At 53.9% G+C, this 26,312-nt stretch overlaps 3 protein-coding genes and 1 pseudogene across 5 annotated transcripts; all 4 read right to left on the bottom strand.

The window, feature by feature from the left end:
* Positions 1-47: 47 nt before the first annotated feature.
* On the bottom strand, positions 48-6,213 carry REC8 (REC8 meiotic recombination protein). The gene is made up of 20 exons (XM_069463756.1): positions 6,043-6,213; positions 5,703-5,819; positions 5,539-5,607; positions 5,274-5,416; positions 5,113-5,188; positions 4,884-5,004; positions 3,712-3,796; positions 3,265-3,344; positions 2,941-3,025; positions 2,751-2,781; positions 2,578-2,669; positions 2,358-2,407; positions 1,887-2,027; positions 1,488-1,554; positions 1,237-1,397; positions 1,021-1,069; positions 690-756; positions 446-577; positions 266-372; positions 48-169 (listed from the first exon to the last, which is right to left on the bottom strand). Exons 2-20 carry the CDS (start codon positions 5,756-5,758, stop codon positions 78-80), a joined length of 1,704 nt encoding a protein of 567 aa, XP_069319857.1. The 5' UTR covers positions 5,759-5,819; positions 6,043-6,213; the 3' UTR covers positions 48-77.
* A 4,421-nt stretch (positions 6,214-10,634) lies between these two features.
* IRF9 (interferon regulatory factor 9) lies at positions 10,635-15,387 on the bottom strand. Its single transcript, XM_069485786.1, has 9 exons — positions 15,020-15,387; positions 14,042-14,222; positions 13,520-13,703; positions 13,158-13,288; positions 12,975-13,068; positions 12,798-12,869; positions 11,967-12,308; positions 10,933-11,048; positions 10,635-10,773 (listed from the first exon to the last, which is right to left on the bottom strand). The coding sequence occupies exons 2-9, from the start codon at positions 14,219-14,221 to the stop codon at positions 10,699-10,701; spliced, it is 1,194 nt and encodes a 397-aa protein (XP_069341887.1). The 5' UTR covers position 14,222; positions 15,020-15,387; the 3' UTR covers positions 10,635-10,698.
* Positions 15,388-15,702: 315 nt separating this feature from the next.
* On the bottom strand, positions 15,703-26,301 carry RNF31 (ring finger protein 31). Of its 3 annotated transcripts, none has more exons than XM_069485754.1 (21): positions 25,183-26,301; positions 24,951-25,097; positions 24,668-24,823; positions 24,395-24,454; positions 24,220-24,295; positions 23,803-23,983; positions 22,938-23,325; positions 22,486-22,776; positions 21,977-22,225; positions 21,675-21,860; positions 21,351-21,557; positions 19,838-20,011; positions 19,657-19,755; positions 19,474-19,563; positions 18,281-18,395; positions 18,042-18,160; positions 17,655-17,768; positions 17,441-17,498; positions 16,425-16,521; positions 15,949-16,117; positions 15,703-15,836 (listed from the first exon to the last, which is right to left on the bottom strand). In XM_069485754.1, the coding sequence occupies exons 1-21, from the start codon at positions 25,369-25,371 to the stop codon at positions 15,783-15,785; spliced, it is 3,219 nt and encodes a 1,072-aa protein (XP_069341855.1). In that variant the 5' UTR covers positions 25,372-26,301; the 3' UTR covers positions 15,703-15,782. The 3 variants fall into 3 exon arrangements, with proteins under 3 accessions (XP_069341855.1, XP_069341863.1, XP_069341873.1); XM_069485762.1 differs by having other exon boundaries at positions 24,606-24,823; positions 26,142-26,301; XM_069485772.1 differs by lacking the exons at positions 15,703-15,836; positions 15,949-16,117; positions 16,425-16,521; positions 17,441-17,498 and having other exon boundaries at positions 17,702-17,881.
* On the bottom strand, positions 16,874-16,992 carry LOC138380939 (5S ribosomal RNA; annotated as a pseudogene).
* Positions 26,302-26,312: the final 11 nt, after the last annotated feature.

The following is a 26,312-nucleotide window of genomic DNA, read 5'->3' as shown; positions in this document are numbered from 1 at the left end:
GAAACAAGGCAGGCAGGGCCCAGTGAGGCAGAACATGGTTTAATGTAACCAGTTTCCTGGCAGCTTTATAATGGGCTCTAATCTTGGTGGAATCTGGGCCCTGGCCGGATCAGGAGGCGCCCATATGGTTTCTCTTGTTCCACACGAAGGATCTGCTGTGCTGAGAGCACTGGTCAAGAGGGGAAGAGAGGACCAGTCAGGTGGGAAGTCCCTATATCAGCCTCTGGTCTGTGTGTCTCCACCCTACACACACATACACACTCACCCAGGAGCAGGTAGAAGACCCGGGCAGCCATCCTACGTGGGCTGAGAGGTGGCACTAGGCTGCTGAAGTCAGGCTCCCTGTTGGCCTGCAGCTCCAGGGCCACTGCTCTGTAGGGAACAAGAGCTGTTAGCTGAAGAGCCAGCCCGGGTCCACCCCTGTGAGGCACCTCCTCCCTGGTACCTGTGTACAGCCTCTAGTGAGAGCAGCTCAGGCTCTAGGGGTAGCTCCAAAGGCATCTCCATGGGCACCTCAGGGAGTTCAGGCACCACGGGCAATGCTGGGACCTCTGGCTGCTCCACCTCAGCCCAGGCCCTAAGAGAACATGAGAGTGATGCAGGAAAGGCGGCAGCCCCTAGAGTGATGAGGGGCATACCCGTCCTAGTGGCCATTTCCTCCACAGCTCCCACCAAGCCTGGCAGCTTACCACCGTTCTTCTGGTGGGATGAGGCTGATACGGGTCTTCTCCTCTTCAGCTGCTTCTAGGGAGATCTCTGTCGAGGGGAGGAAAGGTGCTGAGAGGGAGTCTACCAGGCTCTCAGCAGTCAGGACTCTGGCCACCTGGTCTGAGTAGATGCCAGAGCTGCAATGACTTGTTAAAAACGCATAGGTGGGAGAAGTGAAGAGAGTCGATGTATGCTTCCTTATGTTACACACCCTTACTCTGATAAAAACAGCTTCAGCAGTTGGGGTCCTAGTTTGCTGAGACAGTGGTTATGGTGGTGGTCCCCACTGTCCCCTCTTCTCCAGGTGCTTACCTGAAGACACCATGAGGGGACCACTGGGCTCCAGGGCCTCCCTCAGGACCTGGGGATAGGAGAAAGAGAACTAAGACCCCAAGCAGCACAAGCGTCTGGGGCCTGGGCCTCAAGGCGCAAGGCCAGCGAGCTTGTGCCCTGGGCCTCGTGGCAGAAGGCAGCCTGTTCAGGCAGAGCGGAGCACTGGGCGTTCGCAGGAGGCACTGTGGCACTTACCTCGATCTCACTGGGAGTTTCAGCCTTTCTCCTCTCCTCCTCAGCAGCTGCCGCCCTCTCAGCCTCTTCAGCCTCCTGGAGCAGCCTTTGCCTGAGCATGGCTGGAGGTGGCAGGGCACCACGCGTCCAGAAAGCCAGGAGTTCTGGGGGTAGCCGGCCAGCTGGGGGCAAGGGTTGGAGGCGTGAGGGACACCAGGAGTGAGGAATCTGGGTTCTGAGGATCCTACATGCTCGATTCCCACCATTCTTACTGTGAGTTGGGGTTCGAAACAACTCTGCGGGGCTCTTGATTGTCCTCTCAGGAGGCTGCACCATTGGCTGCGTGGTGAGGGAAGGCCAGAGGCCCTGTTATGAAGGAGCTAGTCCTCAGCGCCCCTTCACCTTTCTCAATGCATTAGGGCCTCTGCACTTCCCCCCCTTTCAGGCTCATGACGCCACCTGCCTGGCTTATTGCTAAAGGACTTTTTAGCGTAGTGCCCATGGATGCACTAAACAGCATGAAGAGTTGTATGTGCGCTTACTGAGGATTGGAGGGGGGTTTTAACCAAATTCCCAAATGCCCCCCGAGGAGTTTCGAAGGCCCAGCCTGCACCCGCCCCAGGGCATCCCTGCCTCCCTCCTTCCCCCAGCAGAGCCTGGGCTACACTCACACACTCCCGGCAGTGGGCTCTGGTTTGCAGTTGTTCCTGGAATTTCTCCCGAGAGATCTGAGTTTCCTCATCCCAGAACAGTAATTGGCGGCGGCGACGAGCTGGTGGCCTTTCAGGAGGTGGGGGGACTAGGGGCCTCAGCTGAGTGGGGAGGGGAGGTGGGGGCAAAGCTACCCGTTACTCCTTTTCCTGCCATCCTGGTGGACTGCTAACAGGGCCCCATACTCCGCCCCTAGAGGCACCTGGGGAAAGGGCTTGGGCAAGGCCTCCACATGCTTGTGCAGCTCATACCTTGCACGAGGGTGCACATCTGGGAGGTGCAGGCCAGACACAATCGAGTGTGGAAAGGGGCATATTTTACTGATCTGCACAAAGGCCCTATGTAAGCTAGCTGTAGCCCTGGGCTTGGGGAAGCAGCTCTAGGAGGGGGCGGTGAGGAGAAGGAGGAGGCTTGGAAGGGCTACTACTCACCTCTGGGCTGGGTGGGGCTGGCAGACGCAGCTCTGGCGGGGGAGTCACCTCTGCAACAACACCCAGGGTCCTGGCTCTGTCTCACAAGCCCTTTCACCCTACAGCCACTGGGGCAAGAAGCTGCAGGGTCCTCCCTTCAGCAAGTTGGGATACAGGGCCCTGGTCTGCAGCAGTGCAGAGGTGCTTCCAGGAAAGCCCCCGGGGCATGGTGGGCACTTACCGGCCACTAGGACCCCAGGCTCCCAGGCTATCAGCTTCAGCTCCTCAGGAGGTAGGACCTCTTCTGGAAGTAGCTCTCTTATCCCTTCCACCCTGGGGGAAAGTGGGCAAGATAAATTAGGACCTCCTTTCCAGCACTGACCCCCTCCCTGGTCTAGGAATTCCTGCCCTTACGGTACAGGAGCTGGAGGCGAGAGCGGGGGGACTGCAATGGCAACTTCTGGGGCCCGGGGCTCCTCCTTGACCTCTGCAGAGACAGGATCAGCGCTCAGAGGGCAGAAGAGAAGAAATGGGCTGCCGAGTCCCAACAAGAGAGGGCTCTGACCTAGCTCTGGGCGGGCCCTAGGAGGCCGGGGAGGCCTGCCTTCCTCTAACAAGATAGCTTCTTCTTCCTCCGCAATCAGCAGCTCCAAGTCTCGGCGGCTGATCTCTGGGAGCTCCAGTTCACCCTGTCAAGAAAAAGAGCAAGGGGAGGGGACTCAATTCCATTTCTGAAAAAGGCAACTGGATCCAGGAGAGGATCTGGGAGGCACACTGCAGGTCTGGGTCCAAGGAAGCCCACCTGGCCCCTCACGTGCCAGGGGCAGGGAGTGGGGAAATGGAGACGAGAAGGCAGGACTCTGGGGGCAGAGAGAAATAGACGCAAGAGGGCTGGGCCTTAGGCCTTGTGTGCAGGGGGACGACTCACCTCGATCGGCAGAATGCGTATGGGTTCTGCCTCCAGGATGGTGATGGCCTCAGGAGACACCACAGTGACCGGAATCCTCTCTGGAGGGGCAGGCAGGGAAGTCGCACCAGCCCCTCTGTTTCTTTCTAAATTCCCACACCCATGTGGTGAGGCAAAAAGCATGGACTCCAGAGTCACGTCAACCTGGCTTCTAGTCAGACCCAAGCCAGTCACTGGCAACCTAACCCTGGGTACACTATTTAACCACTGTGAGCCTCACTTTCCTCATCTGTAAAATGAGGATGAGAAAATCTGACCGCATAGGACTCTTGTGAGGCAGTGATGAGGTTGCACACATAAAGTGCACTTCACAGGGCCTGGCTCTTAACAGAAGCTCAAAGATAGTCATTTCTTCAGCTCTTGGGCCTTTCTGTGCCTCTCACCACAAAGAAGATTCTCTCTGCTGACCTGGCTCTCTGGGCTCTGTAGGAACTTCAGGAGGGATCTCCTCAAGAACTCTCTCTGGGGATGGAGCCTCTAAGAGGTGTCGAATCTTTGAGGAGGGAATTGGGAGCAAAAGATAGAATTCAGCTTCAGCCTTCTGCTTTCCCACTTTCACAACCTTATTTAGACAATGGGTGGTAATCTTTTATGTCTCATTCTTGTGGCATTGACATCAGCATGCAATAAACCCACTTGTCATTTGGTTTCCTCTCCTCCTGTTCCTGCCCTTACTGCCCACCCTCCCAATTATCTAGCCTTTTGTCAATTTGTCAAGGATGCAAGAAGCACTGCATCCTTATGTCAAGTGTTGTGGGGACTGAGGTGAACAGAAAAGATTCTTGATCTTAAGGGGCATATGGTCTAGTGGGGGAGACAAATTTGTATGTGACCCCAATAAGAGTCAAGGCAAAGGATAAACCAGGGTCCCAGTAAAGTGCTGGGTTCACAAACTGCATTTGGTTCTGGCTTGGAGTGGGATAAAGACTTCATAAGTAAAAGGTGGCTTTGAGCCAGGTCTGTAAGGATACGTAGGACTCAGTAGAACAGAATGAGGGGTGACCATTATGAGCTAGGGAAACAGCACAAGCAAAGAAGTGAATGTGGCATCTTTAGGGCACAGGGGCCAGACTGGTGTTTGGGAGCCAAGGATGCCCAGGAGATTTGCTGAGATAGAAGTCTAGGGATGGCTGGCTGTGAACCAGGGCATGGAGAGCCCCAAATGCTAGTATTCTGTTTGCAGCAGGAGCCACTGTTTGACTGGAGAACCAAGGAAGGGGGTGACATTAAGTTGTGAGAGAGTTTGGAATGGATGGAGGAGAACATGAGTAAGGAAGCTCAGTGCAGAGAGAGAACGGCCTGGATTAGGGCCTCAGCAGTGAGAACAGTGTGGACATGAATGGGACATGGGGGACAAAAGCTGCCTCCAGTGGGGAGACCACCTATCAGGTTGGCCCTGAGTAGGTAAGTACAGGGGGTTTTGCCTGGATGGGTTCACCATGACAGCCCCCTGCACATCTCCTGTAGGGGAGAGCTATGGCAGGCTCCCCCCAACCCCAGTGTCAGACTAGCACAGGGACAGCACTCCCCTCCTGCATTGTCAACTCATCAGCCAGGTGTTCTGGGGGAATGGGTCCTACCTGAGGGATATCAAAAGGACTGGGAAGTCTGGGATCCACAGACATCATCCCAAAAAAGGGGTCTGGAGCATCTTCCAGGGTCTCCATCATGGCTAGGCGGTTAGGAAGCAGCAGGCTGGGTCTGGGAGAGAAGTGGGCTGTCAAGGACTGAGACTGAGATAGGCTGAGGCCAAGTGGGTAGGTGCTCCACCCAAGGTTGGGTGGTCCCAGTTCCCAGGGGGACACTCACAGCTCAGGCTCCACCATATCAATGCGGATCTGCAGCTGGGCCCGATGGAGGCGCTCCAGGATGTGCTGGATGTCCTCTGTGGGCATGGAGGGCAAGGTAGAGAGCCAGCCTAGTGGAGGGCCACTCAGCTCTGCCCCGCCTCTGAGTGTTCCCAGCCTTACCCACGAGGTACTGGCATTGTTGAAAGTAGACCCGGACCACGCCGATCTGGAGCTGGGCTGAGAGGTAGAGGGAGAAGCGGGGCCGCGGCAGGCCGGGCAGCGGGGGTTGCACTCGAACCAGCACATAATTGATGATTTCCTCGCTGGGGGAACAACGCGTCCTGATCACCGGTGCAGCCAGGATCGGCTCTGCAGCCTTACCCACCCCATCCTCTAACCCGCTCCCCCGCACCAGGGCCTCCCTGTGCCTTTTTCTGGGCCTTACCACGTCTTCACCACGTTCACCTTCAAGTATTCGCGCTTCACCAACCGGCTGCCGCGGGTCGCTGCCAGCCTGGAGGGGGAGGGGAGTGCGGGAGGGTGCGCACAGCGGGTCAGGCTGAAACCCCTGGGTGACCTTCCCGGTGCGCCCACCGGCCCCGCCCTCACCAGATGGTGGCAAAGCAGCCAGTGTGGCGCTGAAGCACGTTGGGATAGTAGAACATCGTCCCTCCGGGCGTTCACCCTTGACTCCACCGCTCCCTGGTTCGGATCTCAATCGGAATTCTTTGGGACACAGGATTCCCAACACGGTCGGAGAGAAGTAAGGATTTGGACAGGTGGTGCGGCGGTGCCGGGAGACGCAGAAAGCCAAATTAATGAAGCGATCAACAATTGGCGTATAAACGATTAAGGGCATAACTAAACAGGGACACAGGAATTGGGACGCCCCTCTCCGTGGGCCCCGAGTGGGTCCAGTCCGCACGCCACGTGGCTGCATCAAACTTACCGGAGCCTCCCGGGTTGCGTTCCAGGTTGGAGACGCGGAGCTTCGAGGGGAGGCCCGGACTCCTCTGCAGGCCTTCGTCCTCAAGCCAAGGGAGCGTTGCCAGGTTCCTGGGCCTTGCACTAGCTTGGCCACTTGCAGTGCAGGGCGAGGTCGCCCTTCCGCAGAACTAGATCCAGCCACAGGGAGCACGGGCTCGGTGACTCTGCACCTCGCTCCTTATTAAATAGCGGCTTTTGCCAGGACAGCCAATGGGGAAGCGGGGTCGCGTTGGGAGCCAAGTAGCCTGGGCTCCAGGTAACAGGGTCTCCTGAGATGGACCAATCGGAAGGGCCCTGCGCGCTGCCAGGGGCCATTGTGAGGTGTCGCGACCAATGGGCTCTCGTTGTCGCCTCTAGTAACAGGCGCCCCTTGGCTGGCCAATGAGCGGGGAGCAAACCCAGCCTCTTCCCGCAGCTAGCCTGGTAACAACGGCGCTTCAGCTGGTAGGGAGGTCGGGTCATATCGGGGGCAACTGCCCTGACCCTGCTCAGGATTCCTGACCTGCCGTTAGAACATGCCCTTCCCCCACATTCCACCAAGTCTGACTGTATTCCCAGCTAGGGCCTGTCATGTGCTGGGGAATTAGAAACGGTGTGAGGTGGCCGTGTGAGGTGGCCTTGGAGCCACCACAGGTCAACAAGGAAGCAGTCAGCTTATCACGAAACAGTGAAAGGACTTATGGGATCATTTCCTAAACTTGAATGACTTAGGTTGTGGGCATGCCCCATGTGGTCATTTTCCCGCAGTGACTGTTATAGCGGAAGTAGACTAGCTTCCTTGGATGCAGTGCATATTCTCAGCCTGCAAAAGCCATTTGTCTGAAATAATTCTTTATATAAAATTAAGGTTGTAGTTACAAATATCCCTATCCCCATGCCTCCTGCGTTTGCACAGCCATTTCTTTGGCCTAGAATGCCTGCCTCTGCCTTGACTCCAAGACGTGCTTCTTCCTAAGACTTAGCTCTTACTGCAGCTGAGCTGACCCTATCTTATTACATTCCCCTTCAATTGGGAGCTCTTGAGTTTGGGGTCTTGTTTTTTCAGTGAGTGCCTGGCGTCTAGCTCAGCAAATATTTGTCAAATGAATGTGCAGTTGCCCTATATTTACAACCACAATGTCATAGTTGAAAAGGATTTAGAGATGTAGTCTAAGCCATGCCTTTACAGATGAGAAAACAGAGGCCCATACAGATTGTTTCTTCCAGACCACACAGCTCCTTTGTGACAGCCTGGTTGGCAACTCTGCTCTCTTGAATTCCAGTGTTTCCATACCCTATCCCACTGTGCTCAGCTAAATTGATTTCTACTCCATGAAAGAACGGTCTTGCTAATGGGCTAACAAGAAAACAAATTTCTAACCGGCAGTGACTTAGAGTAGCACAAACCCTGCCTCTAAGGTTAGTAACATGAATATGTCTCCTACGGAGAGCAATTAAAAGAAGCTGAGCTGACAAAAGAAGGTATAAATGTTCTTCTTAACATTAGCCAGAGCAGGTCAATTCACATTCCGAAAAAGGAAAAGTTTCAGGGAGAGGGGAGGAAAGGGGAGACTATCTTATGGACTGTCATCAAAAATTCACTGCCTGTAAAAGGGTTTTGAGTATTGTCTAAACAGCCTTGAAAAAGTTCCTGAGTGGACAGGAGTGCAAACTTTCCCCGCTTCTTCAAGAAGAGACGGCACTAGACGCCTCCTGCTATCAAGAGGAAAGAAGAAACTAATTTCTGCTATCAATCTGCTACGTGAGAAACAGAAGAAGCCAACACAGCAGTCTCTCAGCTGTCTTCTGCTAGTTGGGCCACAGTCATAACCCCCCCACCCCTCTTCAGCCTGGCCTAGTAAAGAGTCAGAGTGCTTTGGCCTCAGGGCCAGTGCCTCTCTTATTTCCGGAGCTATGCCCTCTCTCTTCAGAGGGAGAGTAAATAAACTTTGCGCTTCCATCTGTGCTAAACTTTGAGAAATCTTTCTCACCGGCGTGTGGACTTCACACCCTTACAGCATGATGCTTACAAATTGCTCCAATCACTGTACATAAGTTGTGAATGTTTATAAGTGTTCTTTTGGGACACAAAGATGATAAAGTAGGGGCATCAGCCTTATGGTGCTTCGAACCCACTTTAGGAGATACGCAAGGAACATAGAGTAAATTGTTCATTCACTCATCCATTCATTCAATTCAGCAAGTATTTATTATGTGCCTGTCACATGCCTAGGACATGCAAGCACTCCTCTAGGGCACTGGGGATACAGCAAGGAACAAAACAAGTCCCTGTTCTTACGGAGCAGGGAAGGAGAGATGATAACAAACAGACAAATAGAAATATGTGAAGTGGTGATTAGTGCTACGAAGAAAAATGAAGCAGCATGGGAGGATAAGGAGGGCTGCTATTTAGGTAGGGTACTGGGGGAAGCCTTGCCCCTCTCTGAAGAGAGGATATTTGAAGAGGGGAAAAGTCATGTGCCTACTTGAAGGAAGAGTATTTTAGACAAAAGAACCAGCAAGTGCAAAGATCCTGAAGGAGAAATGTGTTTGGTGGGTTCAAGGAGCCTGGAGCAAAGCGACCCAGGGGAAGAATGGCAAGGGGTAAGGTTAGACAGGAGGCTGGGGCCACATCACGGGACCTCGGAGGTCATTGTAAGGATTTGGGCTTTTACCCAGAGTGAGTTGGGAGGGAGCCAATGGAGGGTTTTGAGCAAAGTAGTGACATAATCGGATTTATGTGATTAGAGGCTCTCTACTGCATTGAGGATAGGCTGAAGGCAGACAAGAGTGGAAACAGAGAAGATGTGAAGGAAGCAGGAAGAGATATGAGAGATAATAGTGGTTTGTTCTAAAATGTGGGTGGTGGAAGCAGAAAGAAATGGTCAGATTCTGGATATATTTTGAAAGAGTAATGGCAGGCTCTGCTGGCGAATTGGATGTGGGCTATGAGCGAAAACAGAAGTCAGGGAGGTAATTTAGACCGTGTACAAAGAAGGCCCAGGAAGGATTTCAGCAAATTGAGGGCACAACAGTGCTTGTGCATCTCAGCACTCAGTACCTAATTCCTTCACTCCTGGTGCAGCCCGTTTAGGCTCTTGGTTTCCCAGGAGGATAATGGACAAGACTGAAAGGAAGAAGGGAGATCCAGGGAGGCAGGGAGGCTCAAAGGCAGCACTGAGTCTTGTCAAGTGAGACAGCAAGAAGATCCTAGGAGGATTCAGGTGTCTAGATTTGATCATGTCAGTGAGCCACTGAGGGTTTATAAGAGTGAAATGACAGGAAGAAGTCTGGAAAGCTAGTCAGGTGTCATGTGCAAGGGAGAAGCTGGAGGCTGTGGCAGTCAGGTAAGTGGTGACCTGGGTTGGAACTAGTCTGGTGGAAGTAAATGTACAGAAAAGTACATGACAAGTGGACTTGTGAAGGAATAATTTCCAATTTGGTGGCAAAATGAACACAGGGGATAAGGGAGTGTTAGCAGATTTGGTGCCCTCAATCTCAGCTAACAGGGTGTTGGTGACACAGTAGTCTAGGCCAGATTGGCTTTTTCTTTATAAGATGGGGTCTCACTACATTGCCCAGGCTGGTCTTGAACTCCTGGGCTCAAGCAATCCTCTCGCCTCAGCCTCCTGAGTAGCTGGGATTACAGGTGCACACCACCATGCCCAGCTCCAGAGTCTTTTATGGGGCTTAGGTAGAGCGAGGGATCCAGTCTGGGAGTCCCCTTCTGTTGGGGTGATGGTACACTTTATGCTGGGAGAAGAGGCACCACTGATGTCTCCACAGAGACAGGGGCAGCAGATACAGGTTCAGCAGCTCTTCTCTCTGCTCTCAGGCCCCATGGCCTCTAGACCATAGTTTCAGGTCAACCTCAAGTGTCTTCTGTTCATTTAGACCTCAGTCCGGAGCCTAACCCCAAGCCCGTTGTTGAGGCCCAAATCAGAGGCCACTAGCAAAGAAGTGTGGAGCCCAGATTTTCTCACATGAAGTTGGTGGCTACAGTGCCTGACTATAGACTCAGTGGCCCTCTTAGTGGCTGACCCCAACCCTCTCCCTAATCTTGGTTGCCTAGAGGGTACCTCTCCATACAGTGCCAGGCCTAGAACCCGCAGAGCCCAGGAAGCATCCTCGCCAGAACCTGTGGGCAGCGGGGAGGAGAGGGGCCTGGAGCTGTCCGCAGGGAGAGAAGCCGAGTGCTCTCTCCCAAGTTTACATCTCTACCACTCCCCAGGACCCCTGCCAACTTCTCGCAAAAATCAGATGCTGATTCCTCTTTCATTAACATTTTATTTTAAATCCTTAGTGAAGATCTAAGAGGAAAATATAAAGTGCTTGGCTTTAGAGTTGGGGATTAGGAGAAAAGGGAAAGGCCCCCTGAGTTCATACTATTTGAAATTTCCCAGTTCCTTAGAGATGAAAGACAGTTTATCTCAAAGATTTTTTTTACAAAAAAAGAAAAAAATCATCCTTGAGTTCTCCACCAGCCAGCGTGCGTGAAGAGCTCAAGGATGTAACTATCACAGTCAACCATTCAGAATTATCACAAAAGAAGCAGGTTGGCCAACAGGGTGGAGAATGAGTCTACTTCAAAGGAGACAGGAGGAACAGAGAGGTGAGGTGGAAGGGGGGTCCCCAGGCTCTACATCAGGGACAGAATGGCTGCCTGTTCCTCTGAAGTCTCCTCCAGTAAGTGTCGGGCAAAGGCCTGCTCCATCTGCACATGAAGAGAGGGGGAAGAGGGTATCAGTCAGTGCAGCCAGGGAGGATGCCACCCCCAGGAGCTGCTTCCCTGCCTCGAGACCCCTTCCCCTCCTGGAACACCACCGTCCCCACCCGCATCAGGCAGGCTACTCTGCCTCTGCTCTGAACTTACCCGCACTGTGATAAGATTCTGTGACGTATAGCTGGAGCCAGGGCTCTCCTCCCAGAAATTCAGTGTTACCTGGAACTTGGGTTGGGGGCCCAGGCCCTGGAGGTAATTGGCCAAGTCTGAAAGAGAAAGGGTCAAGGGTTAGAAGAAAGAAAAGAGAGAAGAGGGCCACAGGCAGGAGGGAATAGTGAGGAATCCATGACGGAGGCGGGGAGCACATGGAGACCAAGGCCAGCACAGGAGCTACAGGGTTAGGAGAAATGTCGGGAACTAGGGCTACTCAGCCATGTACAAACAGGAAAGGGTGCCCTTTCCTCAAATAAGAAGTGTTTAGAGTAGCAGATTACACTACAACTCGAAAAGCTCTCCCCTGGGAGAGTCCTTACTGGCAGCAGCCCTGACTGCTAACACCAAAGTGCCCAAATCTTGGCTGCTTGCTCACACCTCCCAGTGCTAGGGCGCCCTGGCCCTGGGAACACCCACACTCCGCACCCCCCATACTCCTGGCTCCACTCCTGAGGTCAGATTTAGAGTTGAGTGGGGGCTGGAACTGGATCTGCAAGGGTAGACAGGAGTCAGGGCCAACCCTAGGGGATGCCTACAGCGTGGTAGAGACAGGGTGCGGTGGGGCCGGGGGTGTGACGTGCGCCAGCTCTCTCAAACGTGTGCACGGCTATGTGCCAGCGTGTATGTAGAAGAGGGCCATGAGCCTCAAAATCTCTGTGCCGAGTGGTCTGTGCACCTTCACATAATTGCTATATGCTTCAGTGTGATGCTGCTCCCCACGAAGTGACACTCTAATGCTGGACTCTACCCGCACCTCATCTTCCACGGCCTTGGCTGGGGAAGGAGAGCTGCCGGGTAGCTGCCAGGCTGAGCGTATGGCCACACAGGATGTGCACCACACAAGAGCAGGGGTGCCACACACAGACCACAATTGAGGGTCTGCTGACAGACAGGGTGGTGGCAAGACCCACCAAGTTGGGCCCAGCAGGCACTAAGGGCTGGGGAGGGGCTCTGCAGAGGAGCAGCCTCACCTCTGCAGAAGGAGGCAGTTCTGAAGAGCTCCACGCACTCGTTGCTGGGCAGCAGATGTGGGCCTGGCCCAGGTGGGGCCTGCGGTGCATTCCAGGAGATGGGGATGGGGCAAAGGCGCTGCACAAAGAGGCCTCGGGAGTTGCTGGCCACCAGGACACCTCTCTCAAGCTGGCTCAGCAGGCGCTGTGTGGGCTCCAGTGGGTCAGGCTTGGGAAACACCACTTGCTCCATGCTGCTCTCGGAGCCTGAGGGCTCAGCCACAAGGCGGCAGTCCAGGCTCTGCACCTGGGCCTTGCCCACCACGCGCCCACTGTAGATGAAGGTGAGCAGCAGCGAGTAGTCTGGGGATAGAAGAGCCCAGCTGCACCTGGTGCTGGAGGGGCACACAGGCTGTCAGCAGCCCCTCTCCCCAGGGGTACATCTTCACTTCTGCCCCCTCACCAGCCAGGGGGCTTCCTGTTAGGCTTTCCTATCACTCAGGAGAGTAACCAATATGGGGATTCACCGTGAGGCCTCAGGGCTTATCCCCAGGGTCTTGGAGTTTGCAAGGCGGTCTCTGGAGACTGAGCCTCTATTTAGCCCAAAGAAATCAATGTCTTACCGTGGATCTCCAGGAAACAGAATGTGTAGGGTGGTATTTCTGAGAAGCAAACTTTCTGGTGTCTGGACAGGCAAATGCAATTCTCACTGCCTAGAAACCAGTGCCTCAGTCTATGGTAAGGCGGGCTCAGTTTGCTGCAAGCCCTGACTGCCTAGGCGAGGCAAACAAAGTCCAAGGGAGAAGACCCAAGGGGCACAGCCGGCAGTCAAGAGTTAGAAATGTCAAGTACCTGACTCCGGAGGGGGCAGAAACTCCGGGGACGCCTGACCCCCTTGAAAGGGGGCCTCAGTTGTATCTGCACCTGGAAGGCAGGCAAAGGCACTGGTCATTCACAGTGGGACTGGGGAGTTCCTAGAGCGAGACGGTATGACATAGGGGATGACACAAGAGACAGGCGAGGTGGTACCTTCCTGTGGCTCAGGACTGTGGCTGCTGCTGCTGCTGCTGCTGCTGCTGTTGCTGTCTGAACGGCATGCTCCCCCAGCGGCCCCTACCTCCTCCTGCAGACGCAGAGTCTGTTGTCGGCCCACCTCTCCCTCTCGTTACTGTCCGGCACTCAGGCCCACCCAGTTCCCTGCCCAGCTCTCACATTATCAAGGGAGTCCTGAAGCAAGGAGGGACTGGGTATGCAGTTCTTCATGGCACCCTCTTCCTCCGCCTTCTCAGAGGACACAGAACTGTAGTGTCGCTTTGATGGTGATTTCTGGGTTCCTGGTTGGGCTGTGGAATTGTTGAGGGGGAGAGAAAGGTCAGGGACTTAAACAGGCACAGAAGGTAAGGGAGAGGTATGAGGCAGGGAAAGGAGGGCAGGACTAGGATGGGGAGCCTGGGGAGCAGCTCCCCAAGGGCAGGGACAGGGCAGAACCCTGAGGGGCCCCAAGGAGGCTCACATCTATATCCTTCCTCCCCAGTCTGCTGATTCCAGGAGTCGCTGGGCAAGGGGACACTCACAAGAGAGGGTTCCTGGCGGTAGTAGCCGATACACCTTGTAGGGCTCAGCAACATCCATACGGCCGTTCTCGGGAACCTCTTCAAATTCGGGACTCTTGTTGAGGGCACAGCGCAGGCGAGTCTTCCAGGTAGCAGGGCCTCCTGTGTCCCCTTCCTTGTACTTTCCCTTAAATATTGCCCAGGCCTAGGAAAGCGAGGAAGGGAAGGGGCAGAGTGTTACAGACCCCAACTGCCCCTCCAACAGGGCTGCCCTTCACAGGCGTGTGGCCTGAGCACTCACAAAGGCCCTGAGCTCAGCAGGGCTCGTGCTGGGTTTATCTCTGCTGCTGTCATCTTGAAATCCTAATTTTTGAATGAGGCCTCCCTCCGCATTTTTATTTTGCCCTGGGCTCTGCAAATGATGCCGCTGGGTCTACTCTCCTTTATCTGAAACCCAGGCAGACGCAAGTCCTTGAGGGTAAGTGCACCAGTGTATTTTCCATCCCTTATTCGGAGGGCATGGTGGTTTCTAGGCCCTTTCACCTTGAAGAAGGCAGCATCTTGGTCCTCACGGAAGTCCTGCTTGCCTGCATGCTTCCAGGGAATCCGGAACATGGTCTTAGCTGTATCATGCCAGCACACCCCTGGGAACTGCCCGCTCTCCACTTGTTCCACCACCCAGTTGCGGAGTTTTCGGGTGCAGCGCACCCTGCCTGATGCCATCCTGGGGGATGAGAGGAACAGGAAGCATCAGAACTACCCTTTGGGAGGGAACATCTCCTGAGACCCTGGCCACTGGGGCTGGATTCTGACAATGGGCTCCAGAGACCCCAACTATCTTCTTCTGGCTCCAGACACAACTCAACATTCTCTGAGGCAGAACTAACTGTTTTACTGCCATCATTAGCAATTACAAAAAAAAAAAAAAAATTCTAACATTCCAAGCTGTGACATCTAGAAGGAAACCTTAGGTATTGGTCTTAATTTTAGAACTTTTCAGGAATATATTGCTTGGGAGAGAATTTCCCTGGTGTTCTGTTCCTGGTGAGAGGCCCTGTCTACGTTCCCAAGCACTTGCAGAGGCAGTATCTGATCCAGAGATGCCTCAGCCCTCTTCAAACACCCTCCAACCTACACAGCTACAACCTATCCTTCCACTCCATCCCTCTCCTCTGCTTGCCCCAAGGGTAGGTGGGTTAGGAAGCTGGGGCAGGGGTGGAGCTGCACCAGAAGTGGGCAGGGCCAGGAAGCAAACAAACAGGGTCAGTTGAGGCTGGGGCAGAGCCTTCCTCTCTGAGCAACCCAGCAGGCCTTCCTGTACTTGGCCTATAGTGCCTGGGACACTGGCCTTTGTCAGTCTCTCAATCTCACTCTCAGGCCAAATCTCCTGCTTCCTGACTCACAGGCCTCTATCCCTCAGTCTAGCAGAGAAGACCCCAGGAGTCTCCACCCCCACCTCCAATCTGGTTGGCCCTTCCGGCCCTAGATCCCAGGCTCATTCTCCTCTTTGGCTGATCTTACCTGAGCTGCTGTCCAGGCTGTCTCAGGGCTCGGAGAAACTCAGCTTAGTTCCTTGGCTAGGCGGCTCCGCAATCTCTCCGCCCCTCCCTATAGTCCCCGCCCTAAGTTTCAGTTCTCCTCCAGGGAGGTCCTTTTCCTAGAAATCACGTGGTCTCAGAGTTGCAGGGCAGCCGGTCGCCACCAGGGGGAAGCAGCATCCGACAACCTCACTGTCAGCAACAAGAGGGCCTGGCTCTGCAGGGCTGGCTCCTGGCTCCTGCCTTGCTATCGCGTTCCCCTTCCTCCCTCACATACTCTTTGCTTGTATGTGACTTCTATGTGACACTGCGGCTTCCCTAGAGAGGTCATGGTTTCCTGGAGTCTGGCGTGGGACCTCTGGATTGCTATGTACACCTGTGCATGTGTTCCCCCACAGTGCCTGCTTGGTACATATTAGGTGACCCAAATACCAGCCGAATCTGATGAAAGGAAGGCAGTGTGAGAGGGAGCCCAGACCAGGTGGCAAGATGGCGAGGGCCCGCCTTGCCCATCTGCAGTGTCAATTCCTTCCTGGCCTGGAGTCCAGGAGGGGCCAGACGGTAAGCTTCAGGGGTCCCTTTCAGCAAAGCTCTGTTCACCCCCCTCTCTCCCTGGTGCCCCTGGATGGTGGGGCCAGGAAGAAGGACCACCAAGAAGCCTGGGCAGTAAGATGCTTCTTTATTGGTGCTGGAGCTGTTCCTGAGGGAGTCAGGCCACGGGACCCTCACCAGGACCCTTGCCCCGGCTACTTCCTCCTGCGGGGGATACTCTGTCCCAAGGGAACCTCTTCTGTCAGCTTCTGCAGAAGGAGAGAGAAGGTAATGATACTGGAAGCCTGGAGCTCAGACTCAGGCTGGGACAGGTGACTTCTGGAGGGTGGGGTCAGAGGCAAGGCTGGGTGAAGGCTGTACCTGTAACAGGCGGGCTTGGTAGGTAGGGGCGTCCTCTCCAGCCAATGGCTGGGGACGCACGTGCAGGTAGCGCTCAGTGGCTGTCTCCAGCTCTTCAACCTCATACAGGGTGGCTGGGTCCAGTGAGTGGGCATTGATGAGGCTCACAAGATACTCTTTGTAGTGTGCCCTGGGGAGATAAGGGAGCAGAACACTTGTTCTTCTGTTGGCTAATATTAACTGCGTGTGCCCAGTCCATGGTGGGCACTGGGATACTCAAAACAAGAATGATAAGCCCTGCCTGTTTCACCTGTAGGCAGCACCAACCTGTGCACGTTGCCTGCTACTACCTGTCCATGCCCTTGCCCAGAAAGCCCCCTCCCTCGCATTCCTTGCAGGACCTAGTGCTCCCAGAGACCTACTTTACTGCCTGGGCATGCCCTCACCACTCCTACCCCGATGCCCAACACCATGCTCCATGTCCTGCCAGCACTCACTGGCAGAGGCCGGCATAGCCAGCTGGAGTTTCCTTGCCACAAGCTTCATCCTTGAGCCCATTGGGAACCTCTTTCTGCTCCATCACTCGACAGCCACCTATGGGTGAGAGAAGAAAGGGACCCTCTGTTGGGAGGAGACCACTGACCACAAAGCCCCAGGGGAACTGGAATATCCATGGGGCAGGGAAGGTAGCCTCCAGGGAGGGGAACAAGCACAGGAATTCCTGCTCTCCCAGTGGTGGTGGGTACTTAGAGATGCCATCAGCAGCAGATAGACTCTGACACAGAGGCAGAGACCTTGTCCTTACTTTTATCTAAGCTGGCTTTTGGCTCATAAACACATATTCCCTTGAGACAGCTCTTTTGGTTGTTATTTCGCTCTTGCATAGTAAACTTATTCTGTGAAGGTCTTACCTCTATTTTCTAAAAATAATTTTTAAAAAATTTAAAGACTACAGCATCTGGTATTCCCAGGCTATCTCCCATCCAAGTACTAACCAGGCCCTAACCTGCTTAGCTTCTGAGATCACATGAGGTCGGGTGCATTCAGGGTGGTGTGGCCATAGACTTACCTCTGTTTAGACTATAAGAAGTTGGATAGATTAGAAACATATAAGACACCTTTTTGTTGCCCTCATGGAACCTAAAACAGTGCCCTGTAACTAGCAGTTCTCATTAAATATCACGAGTTAATTTCATTATCATTTGGGAATGGATAAAAAAATTAGTATTAATTTTTTAATTAATACTGGCTCCTCTGACCGCCTGCCACCTTCATGGGTACCAGGTGCTTTAATGTCTTATGTAAACTAGCTCAGCTACAGGTGCATATCACCTCATTTTATAGAAGGAGGCCTAGGGAGATTAATTATTAATTAATATTAATTAATTAATATTAATTAACTTGTCAGAGGGCACACACCAAGTCCTGTTAGACCCAAGGCTCCCCTTTCCCATCACACAGTGGGAGCCCAGCACACCACCTCCCCTTCTCAAAGGTTTGTTCCGACACTCACCTCCAGGGACTGCCCGGGCCCCAGCTGGAGGCTCTGTATTAAACATGACGTTATTGTCCTAAGGAGGAGCAGAGACAGATGGGCATTATGTTCCCCTTGATGCTAGTCCCTTCTGCATTTCCCAGCATACAGCCTTTTCCATTCTTGCCCAGCCTGGGCCCTGCCTTCCTCTCCTGGGCAACCCGCAAACCCAGCTGGGTTGGCCACCTCTGACCTGTAGCAGCTTTTGGAGCCGGGGAGCAGTCCAGTCCCTCAGGTAGAAGAGGCAGTCTCGAGGGTGATGGCCGTGAAGGGACTTTTTCACCCTGCAGTTAGGGTCTGGACATTTCTGGCGGAAACCCAGATGGGAGAGGGGAAGTTGGAGACTGTTGGGGTCCTGGCCTCTCAGGAACCCCTGCGTGAGGGGTGGAGGGGTGGGGGGAGATGGAGACACTCGAGGGTCTGGAGTGAGCAAAGAGGGAGAGGGGACAGAAAGAGGTGCTTTACATCCCACTGACTTCCTCTTCTCTTCCCCTGGGCTGCTCAATGGCCTTTGTCCCTCAAACCCAATGGCAGCCCCCCGTCCTTCTAGCTCTTCCCCATCCTCTGGGCTCGGGCTCACATTCTTGGCGTAAAAGGCATTGTAGCAGCCACTGCAGAACTGGTGGCGGCACTGGGTGCAGTGAAAGTGCATGCAGCCTCCTCGGGCCAGTGCGTACGAGAACTTGCACTTGGGGCAATCTGCAAGGGACAGGAGGTCAGGGCTGGGGCTGCCACTGCAACTCAAGGTCCTCAGAAAGAGAGCCACTGGCAATGACAGACTACTGAGCAAACAGACCAAGGGGTGGGGAGCAGCCTTACCAATGCCATTTTCCTGAAGATACATTGCCAGGCCCTGGGCCTGGTATTCTGGGTCATTGGTGCGTTTCCAGTTCTGGAAATCCTCGCAGCTCCGACCTCGGTGCTGCTCCTCCCACTGCCGGAGGGAAAGTAGGCTTCACGTGGAAGGTCCATCCCATGCCCCGGTCCTTGTTGGCCCTCCACTCACATCCAGTGGTCCCAAGCTTAGTTTATGTCATCGTCATCTGCCATTTTCTCAGACCCTAAACTGAGGGGCTATCCTTGGTTCTTGCATTTCCTCATACTACCCTATATTCATTAGCAAGTCTTGTTTCCACTACCCAAGCCTATCCCAACCCTGTGCCCCTCCTGCTACCACCGTACTCCAAGCCATCATCAGAACTTGCCTTAGTTATAGTCTCTCTGCTTCCCACTCCTGCTCCCCTACTACCCAGTCTCCCCATTGCAGCCAAAAGGCCTTCAAAAGTATAAGCCAGGTAGCTTGAACAGTGCCGGTGGTAATCTAGTTTTGAGGTTTGCAGCTGGGGTCTCAGGTGTTCACTTTATTATTATGTTTCATAATGTAGATGAAATTTTTTTGGTATCAAACAACAACCCTCTTAAAAGACAAATGAGATAGCACTGCCCCTTGCTTCATCTCAGAATGAAGGATAACACTTGCCTCACTCGGCCTTCCGGGCTCTCCTGATCTGGCAGCTGGCTCCTCTGACCACCTGCCACCTTCACCCTTGCCCTCTAGGCTCCAGTCACACACCACTTCTTTTTGACTTTGGCCTTCCCATGTGTTGTTATTTCTGTCCCAAATACTCTTTGTGTGGCTGGCTTCTTCTTAACTTTCAGGCCTGAGCTTAAATTACACCATTTTAGAGAGGACTTGTCTGACCTCTCTACCCTAAGTAGGTCCATTCTGTTATTCTTTGTCTCAGATTCCTATTTGTTTTCTTCATGGAACTTGCGCCTATGTAACATTAGTTCCTTCCTCCTTCCCTCGCTTTCTTTCCTTCCTTCCTCCCTCCTTTCTCTTTCCTTGCTCTCCTTTCTTCCTCCCTCAGTTCTTCCCTTTCTCCCTTATACCTGTCTCCCTGCCTAGAACTCAGGTCTGTTTTGCTCTCCAGTACACAAGCTCCCCTGAGTCTAACACAGTACCTGGGAGTAGCTCAGCAAGTATTTCTGAAAGTATGAATGCGCCTTACCTGGCGCTTGCAGCGCACACAGAAGGTCTGGTGACACTGGGGACATGTCGCCTCCAGCTGTTCACGCTCATATATGAAGCCAAAGGAGCACTGTAAGTGCAAGAGCATAGCTTTACAGCTATCTGAGGCCTATTCCGCCTCCCCCACCCCGCCATATTCAGCCCCTCTGGGCAGGCCACTTACCTTGGCACACCACAAAAACTTAGGGTCCCGCATCAGCACACGCTCAGTCAGCTTCTTATGGAACAACGCGTAGGCATCTGGCTCTAGGCTCTCCCGGAGCTGGGGACAGGGTACAGAAGCAGTGGGTGGGTAGGGTTCCTGTTCAAAGCCCAGGGCACCTGGGTCCTAGGGGCTGTAGTACCTGGATGTCAAGGGTGGAGAAATAGGGGAGCAACTGTGTGTCATCGGTGAGGTCGGGGCGGCCACAGGCGGGGCACACCATGTCTGTAATATGCTTCTCCTTCAAGGCGATGGTGAAGTGCTGGCGGAAGCAGTCAGGACAGATGGTGCACTCACAGGAAGTCAGGGCCTGCATCTAGAGTGTGAGGGACAGAAGGGGAGGGAGTCAGAAGCCACAGCTGCCAGCCTGGGAAAGGAGCAGTATTCAGGTGTCCACTGGGAAACCAGGGTCTAATTAACAACTAGGCAAAGGTAGCAACCTCAAGTGCCAGCAGGGTGCCAGGCAGGCAACCTAAACATCTGAAGACAATTAGTCGGTGGAGGAAAGTAGACAGTGGCAAGACCTAAGGTAAACACAAAAATGCCTCTAAAGGCATTCACATTCAATTAAAAACAAACGGCCGGGCAACGGTGGCTCACGCCTGTAATCCTAGCACTCTGGGAGGCTGAGGCGGGGGGATCACTCGAGATCAGGAGTTTGAGACCAGCCTGAGCAAGAGCAAGATCCCGTCTCTACTAAAAATAGAAAGAAATTAGCTGGACAACTAAAAATATATAGAAAAAATTAGCCGGGCATGGTGGCACATGCCTGTAGTCCCAGCTACTCGGGAGGCTGAGGCAGAAGGATTGCTTGAGCCCAGGAGTTTGAGGTTGCTGTGAGCTAGGCTGATGCCACGGCACTCTAGCCCGGGCAACAGAGTGAGACTCTGTCTCAAAAAAAAAAAAAAAAAAAAAAAGATGTCACCAATGAGGGAAGGTGAGTGAGGAGTACACAAGACTCTATGTACTATGTTTGTAACCTCCTATAAATCTACAATTATTAAAAAAAAAAAAAGAGAGAGAAAACACTTGGCATTGTCTAAAAAGAAAAAAGAAAAAAATAAGACACATACAGAGCCAGGCTAATGAAATCAGACAGTATTTGGCCAAAGTATTTGCCACTTGTGACCTACAGTAAGTGGGAGCTTGGGAGTTAAGAAGAGCTTGCTCCTACCAACTGGATATTTGATATCAAAAAATTACTGTTAATTTTTTTTGGTGTGACAATGGTATTGTGTCTATGTCTTCAAAAAGAGTTTTATCTTTTAGAGATGGATACTGAAATACTCACAGATAAACTATGGTGCCTGAGATTTGCTTCAAAATAATCCTCTGTGTATATAAATGAATAAAGATTGGCCATATATTGATAATTGCTGAAGCTTGGTGATAAATACACTGGCAGTGAAAGGGTTGAAGGGAGTAAGGGAATCTTTACTATAATTTCCTTTACTATTGTATGTTTGAAAATTTCCATAATAGAACATTTAAATAAAAAGAGAGGAGATAGACTGTTCCTGCCCTCCCCGTCCCAGAAGCCTTCAGGGGTACCTGGGCAACTGCAGAGTAGAAGACAGGGCCAGAGACACAAACTGGGGTGGAGGTGCAAAGGGAATAAAGTCATTCTAGGACCAAGTACGGTGGGGAAGGCTTACCCGGTTGTGGGGCAGGGCCCAGCCACACACAGCACACTCCTGGGCAAGCAATCGGCGCAGGAAGGCCCGGTCCTGGCTGTGCTTCACAGCTTCTACCACGTCCCCCAACTCATAGTTCCTGGGTGTCTCCTGCAGCAGTGACAGTGCCAGCTCTGCCCGGCCCCAACTGGGGAGGGCATAGACGGCCAAAAGCCGTCTGACCAGGCTCTGCAATGTGATTCAGGTGGAGGCAGGAGTCACTGTCAGAGCCCAGGGACCTTCCCTTCCCAAATTCCCTCTTGCTCCTCTAGGTGGGTTCTTTGGCTCCTCGCCTCCTCCCAGCACCTGCTTATCTGGTCCATCCCAGGACGGGGTGGGCTCAGGACCACTGTCCCAGAGGCGCTGACGGAAGGGCTCTAGGCGCTGGCGCTGTAGCTCAGTCAGGGCTCGTGCCACATCACCTCCATGCTGGAACAATGCCTGGAGAGACCCCTCCTCAGGCCCAAAGCCCAGAGACCGGAGCTCCTGCACCTACAAGTTGGGAGTGGAGAGAGGAAGTAAAGACAGAAAAGCAAGCAAAGGAGAATGTAAGAGACTCTGAACTCTTCAGACTCTCAACCCTGTCCCACCTCCAGCACAGCTGATACCTTCCTACGACGGGCCCTCACACACTCTTCCACAGCTTCATCAAGGTTGCCATGGCGATCCAGCCAAGCTTTCCGGGCCTCCTGACAGGAAAAGGCACCCAGCCCGGGGTCCCGCTGTCCAGCCAGCTCAGCCACCATCTCCAGCACGTAGGGCAGCTCTGAGCGCAACCACTTCAAGGGCACCTCAGTGCCTGAGTATTGCAGAGCCGAGAAGACCTCCTCTGGACAGGCACCTGCAGCTTCCCCTTCCTAAGGCACAGTCATGCCCATCAGGCCCAGGAAGAGGGATACCCTCCACCCACCCTCAGATGAACCGAGATGCCAACAGTGGCTGGGCTCAGCCATCGACCATGTGACCGGTGCATAAAATGGTAATTGCCATGTGGGAAGTATTCAGTAAGGGACAGCTGCTGCTAACAATGACAAATCTTATAAGAACTATCAACCAATTGCAGCATCTCCCTTCCCCCACCAGCTCAGCCCCACCTCATCCCAAGCCAAATCCTCACCCGGATCATGATCACTAGTTGGAGACCTTCCTCCCGCATCTTGTCTTGTCGGTGCTTCTCAGAGTCTCCACAGGAACTGGGCATGGGGGCACTGAGGCATCCCGGAGGCCCAGGCTTAGGGAGTGCCTTTTCCAAAGAGCTGGCATGGGGCCGGGGGACATGCTGTACTGGGATGGGGCTGCTTGTCCGGTTGCACATTACACACACCCAGCCAGGACCCGAGTTGCAGAAGGTACAATGTATACAGTACCAGACTTGAGTCTGGGCAGAAGAGAGCAAGGTATCCTCCTGCTGGGAAGGCAGAAAGGATTATCCCATTGACTGGCTGGCTGGGGTTTATGATGGAAATATATGGAGCTGGGGGAACTAAAGGAAAATGGGGGGTGGGAAAGCAGAGAATGGCCTGAAGTAACATGTGCAAAGAAGAGTTGGGAAGGCCAGGAATGGGTTACCTGAAGGGGCTGCAGGCAAATACCAGCATCCTGGGAATCCACCACCAAGCTGGGAGGCTGGGCCAGCCGAGGTCGCTCACATATGGCACATAGCACAGCTGCTCCCTCATTCTCAAAGGTACAGCTCTGGCAGGCCCACCGACCCCGTGCAAGCTCAGGTTCTAAGCCCTCAGTTCCTTGGGGATCCTCGATCCTCAACCCCAACCCCTTACAGCCTCGGGGCCGATCACAGGCCACACAGAGCACTGTCCAAGGCTCATTTAGCATGGCACAGGCAGCACAGTGCCAGGGCAAACGAGCACTTGCAGGATCAGGGGAAGAAAGAGAGCTGTCTCTCAGGGCCAGCAGGGAGGTCGGCTGGGGCCGTGGTTGGGCCGAGGCAGGTAAACTGTAATGGAAAAGCAGATATGGCCTGTTGAGGTGGGGACCTGATACCTGGGTCCCTCACTTCTGGGCATTCCCCATTTCCTGAGAAACAGCACATGGCACTGGCCCTTGCACATCTTGTTGTCTCTGTCTCAAACACTCCCATACCCATGGCCTGTGTAACATTTAAATGGCAGCTTAAAGCTCACTTCTTCTGGGTAGATATACCTAGTGTGGATACTGAAAATACTGCCAAGTGATTGAGCTGATCCTTCAGACTAGGTTGCATCCACCTACTACCTATTTGCACACCATCATAACCTGTCTTATGGTGAATGCTACTTGCTTGATGTGTATGTCTACTATCTCCTTCAGGGCTGTGACTGGTTGCTCGTCCTCTATTAAAGAGTCTTTAGCATAGAACTTGGTATATGGTAGATAATCAAGTGATCTTAAGGTCTCTAAATTTCATTCTCATCCAGAAGAGAAGACATCTCACCTGGAGCTCAGGTGGGTGGCCTGGACCAGGGTCCTGGGAAGGGTCTGGCGGAGGTGATGAGCACGAGATGGGTGTCCATGGAACAAGTGGTCACAGGCTGGGCACAAAGCCTGTTTACAGGATGGGCAGTGCAGTGTGCCTGGGGCAGAACCACAGAGGAAGCAAGGACCAGGAGTGGAGCCTAGAGAACACCAGAGGAAAGAACAGAACATCTTTCTAAGAGACTAGGTCATACCTGAATCTGCTATGGATGGAGGCAAATCACAAGACTACTTTTCAAAACATTTGAACCCAAGAAAACAATTTTAATCTCTTTTAAAAAACAAAGGAAGATAACCAAGAAGATAGAGGAAGGTCCCAAATTTCCATCAATATAGTCTACTACTCTCCCCTGCCCCCATGTAGAACCAATCATACCTGGGGCAGAGGATGTGGTGAGGGAGCCAGGAGCAATCTCTCTCAGTAATGGTTCAAACTCTGAAAGCTGTAGCGTCTAAGGAAGAAAGAGCAGGGAATGGGCAAGGGGCATGGGACACAGAATCCAACAATTCCTGTTCCCTTTGTTCATCAGCCCCCTTCCTGCCTGCCTTACATCATCTTCAACGTTGTCTTCCAGCAGCTGTTCCAGTGCCCTCTGTCTTGGATGAGTATTCTGCAAACCAGATAAAAAGGGCTTCCACCTAGCACCCTAGAACAAGGCCATTCCTATATGCCCTAGTCCCTTAACATTCACAGACAAAAGAACAGTACCAGGAGCTCCCAGAATGCCCATGGCTCAGCAACATGGGGGTCCTCAGACTGACTTGAGTTAGGCTGTGCTCCCCAGCCCTGGTCTGTAAATCATCAGGACTAAGAAACATCTTACCTGCAACAGCAGGCTGAGCTCTGTCCGAAGCAGCAGTACTTCCAGTGTGACTGTAGCAACCTGGTGCTGATCTGGCTCCTCCTGCCCTTCGGGGAAGCTCAACCCATCTGGCTGTTCCTCCGTGTAGCCATACAATCGTAGCACATCCCGGCCCCCCTACCACACATTCACAACCAATCACCGCCCCTTCCCATTCAGCACAGCCTCAGGCCATTTCTAGCCAATCCCCAGCCCAGGCCCAGCCAGTCCCAGTCCCCTTTCCCATAAGGCTCAGGGGCTTCACCTGCACCGCATCCACTGTGCTGCGAAAGACAGGGTTATTAAACTTGACCCCGCGCCAGTACCGGGGCCGCTGAGGGCTGAGGAGGTTGCGGCCGTATTTCTCCAGGATGTTCAGAGCCGTGGACAGCGTGTTGAGGTAGTTTCGGGGCTGGGAGCAGTCAGAGAGCAGAGAGTTGTGAGCCCGCCCCGGCCCCAGGACCTATGTCCCTCTTTCAAGCGGGGCCGGGTCTCACCTCCCCATGAGCGTTGCAGCGGACCAGGCGTGCGGCGTCCAGCTGCAGGTAGCGGGCGGCTGGCGGCAGGGAGGTGGCCAGTAGCGGCCGGAGCTGCTCCAAGGAAAACGCCTGCCCGGAATCCCTCCTCAGGGCGCTCGCCAGCTCCTCGCGGGCCTCCAGGAAGGCCCGCTCCTCCTCCCCGGGCATCCTGAGACAGGAGTCAGCCCCAGCCTCGCCGCCCGCCAGGACCCAGCACGGGCTGTGCGCGGCCCGAGCGCCGCCCCTCCCGTCTGGTGCCCGGCTTGGAGACCTGACCCGGTCCGTGGAGCTGCCCCGGGTCACTCAGGCCACGGTCACTCTCCGGACCCCGGCTCAGGGGCAGGGTTAGCCGGGAACAGGAAGTACTAGGAAAGAGGGCGGGACTGCGACCGGGTTTCAGAGGAACGGGTGGGGTTTAAGCTTAAGGAAGGGGAGTGTGTCCGGAAGCCAGGGGCGTGGCCAAGAAGGTGGTCCCAACCAATGAGGAGGTAAATAACTCCTGGCTCCTCCCTCAGCGCGTCCCCGCGTTTTCCCTGCAGTCAAGAGCTCTTTCCTGCCTTCCTCCCGTTTGGGTTCCACCCCTTCCGATGGCTCTAGGCGCGGGGTGGTCCTGTTTGGCTCAAAGCGTTGCCCTTTCCATCAGGACCAGTCTGCCATGGTCTGGTCCTCTCTGGGAAAGTCCCCCCCCCCCTTGCTGGGGACCCGACTCTGGCCAGCCCTAGGCCCACTCAAGCGAGTCCCGCCCCCTCTCCGGTCTGTCCTGAAGGCAGGGGAAAGCCCCCCCCGCCAGCTTTTCTTCCACCCCTTCTCCAGCCCAGGGGCTCCCTCTTACCACCCGTTCCACTGGCTCTGATCCCTCTCCGTCCCCTCACGGTCGAGCCTTCTCAGGGGAGCCCCACCACTGGATACCCCCTTTCCCATTCTCCCATCCCTCTCACCCCAACCCCGGACTTCCCCTCAGCCCTCGCTGTAAGCCCCGCCCCCTCGCCGAGGGACAACCCGTGTTCCAGTCTCAGCGATCCCGCTCACCCTAGCCCCTCCCTTGGACAACCCCTGGGCTTATGACCCAGCCAGCACCGCCTCTCCTGGTGGCAACTGGCTGGGAATGG

This window comes from Eulemur rufifrons, chromosome 2 (genome assembly GCF_041146395.1).
Source record: "Eulemur rufifrons isolate Redbay chromosome 2, OSU_ERuf_1, whole genome shotgun sequence".
Classification (NCBI taxonomy): domain Eukaryota; kingdom Metazoa; phylum Chordata; class Mammalia; order Primates; family Lemuridae; genus Eulemur; species Eulemur rufifrons.
The sequence above is the reverse complement of the archived record's forward strand: the minus strand, read 5'-3'. Positions and strand labels throughout refer to the sequence as shown.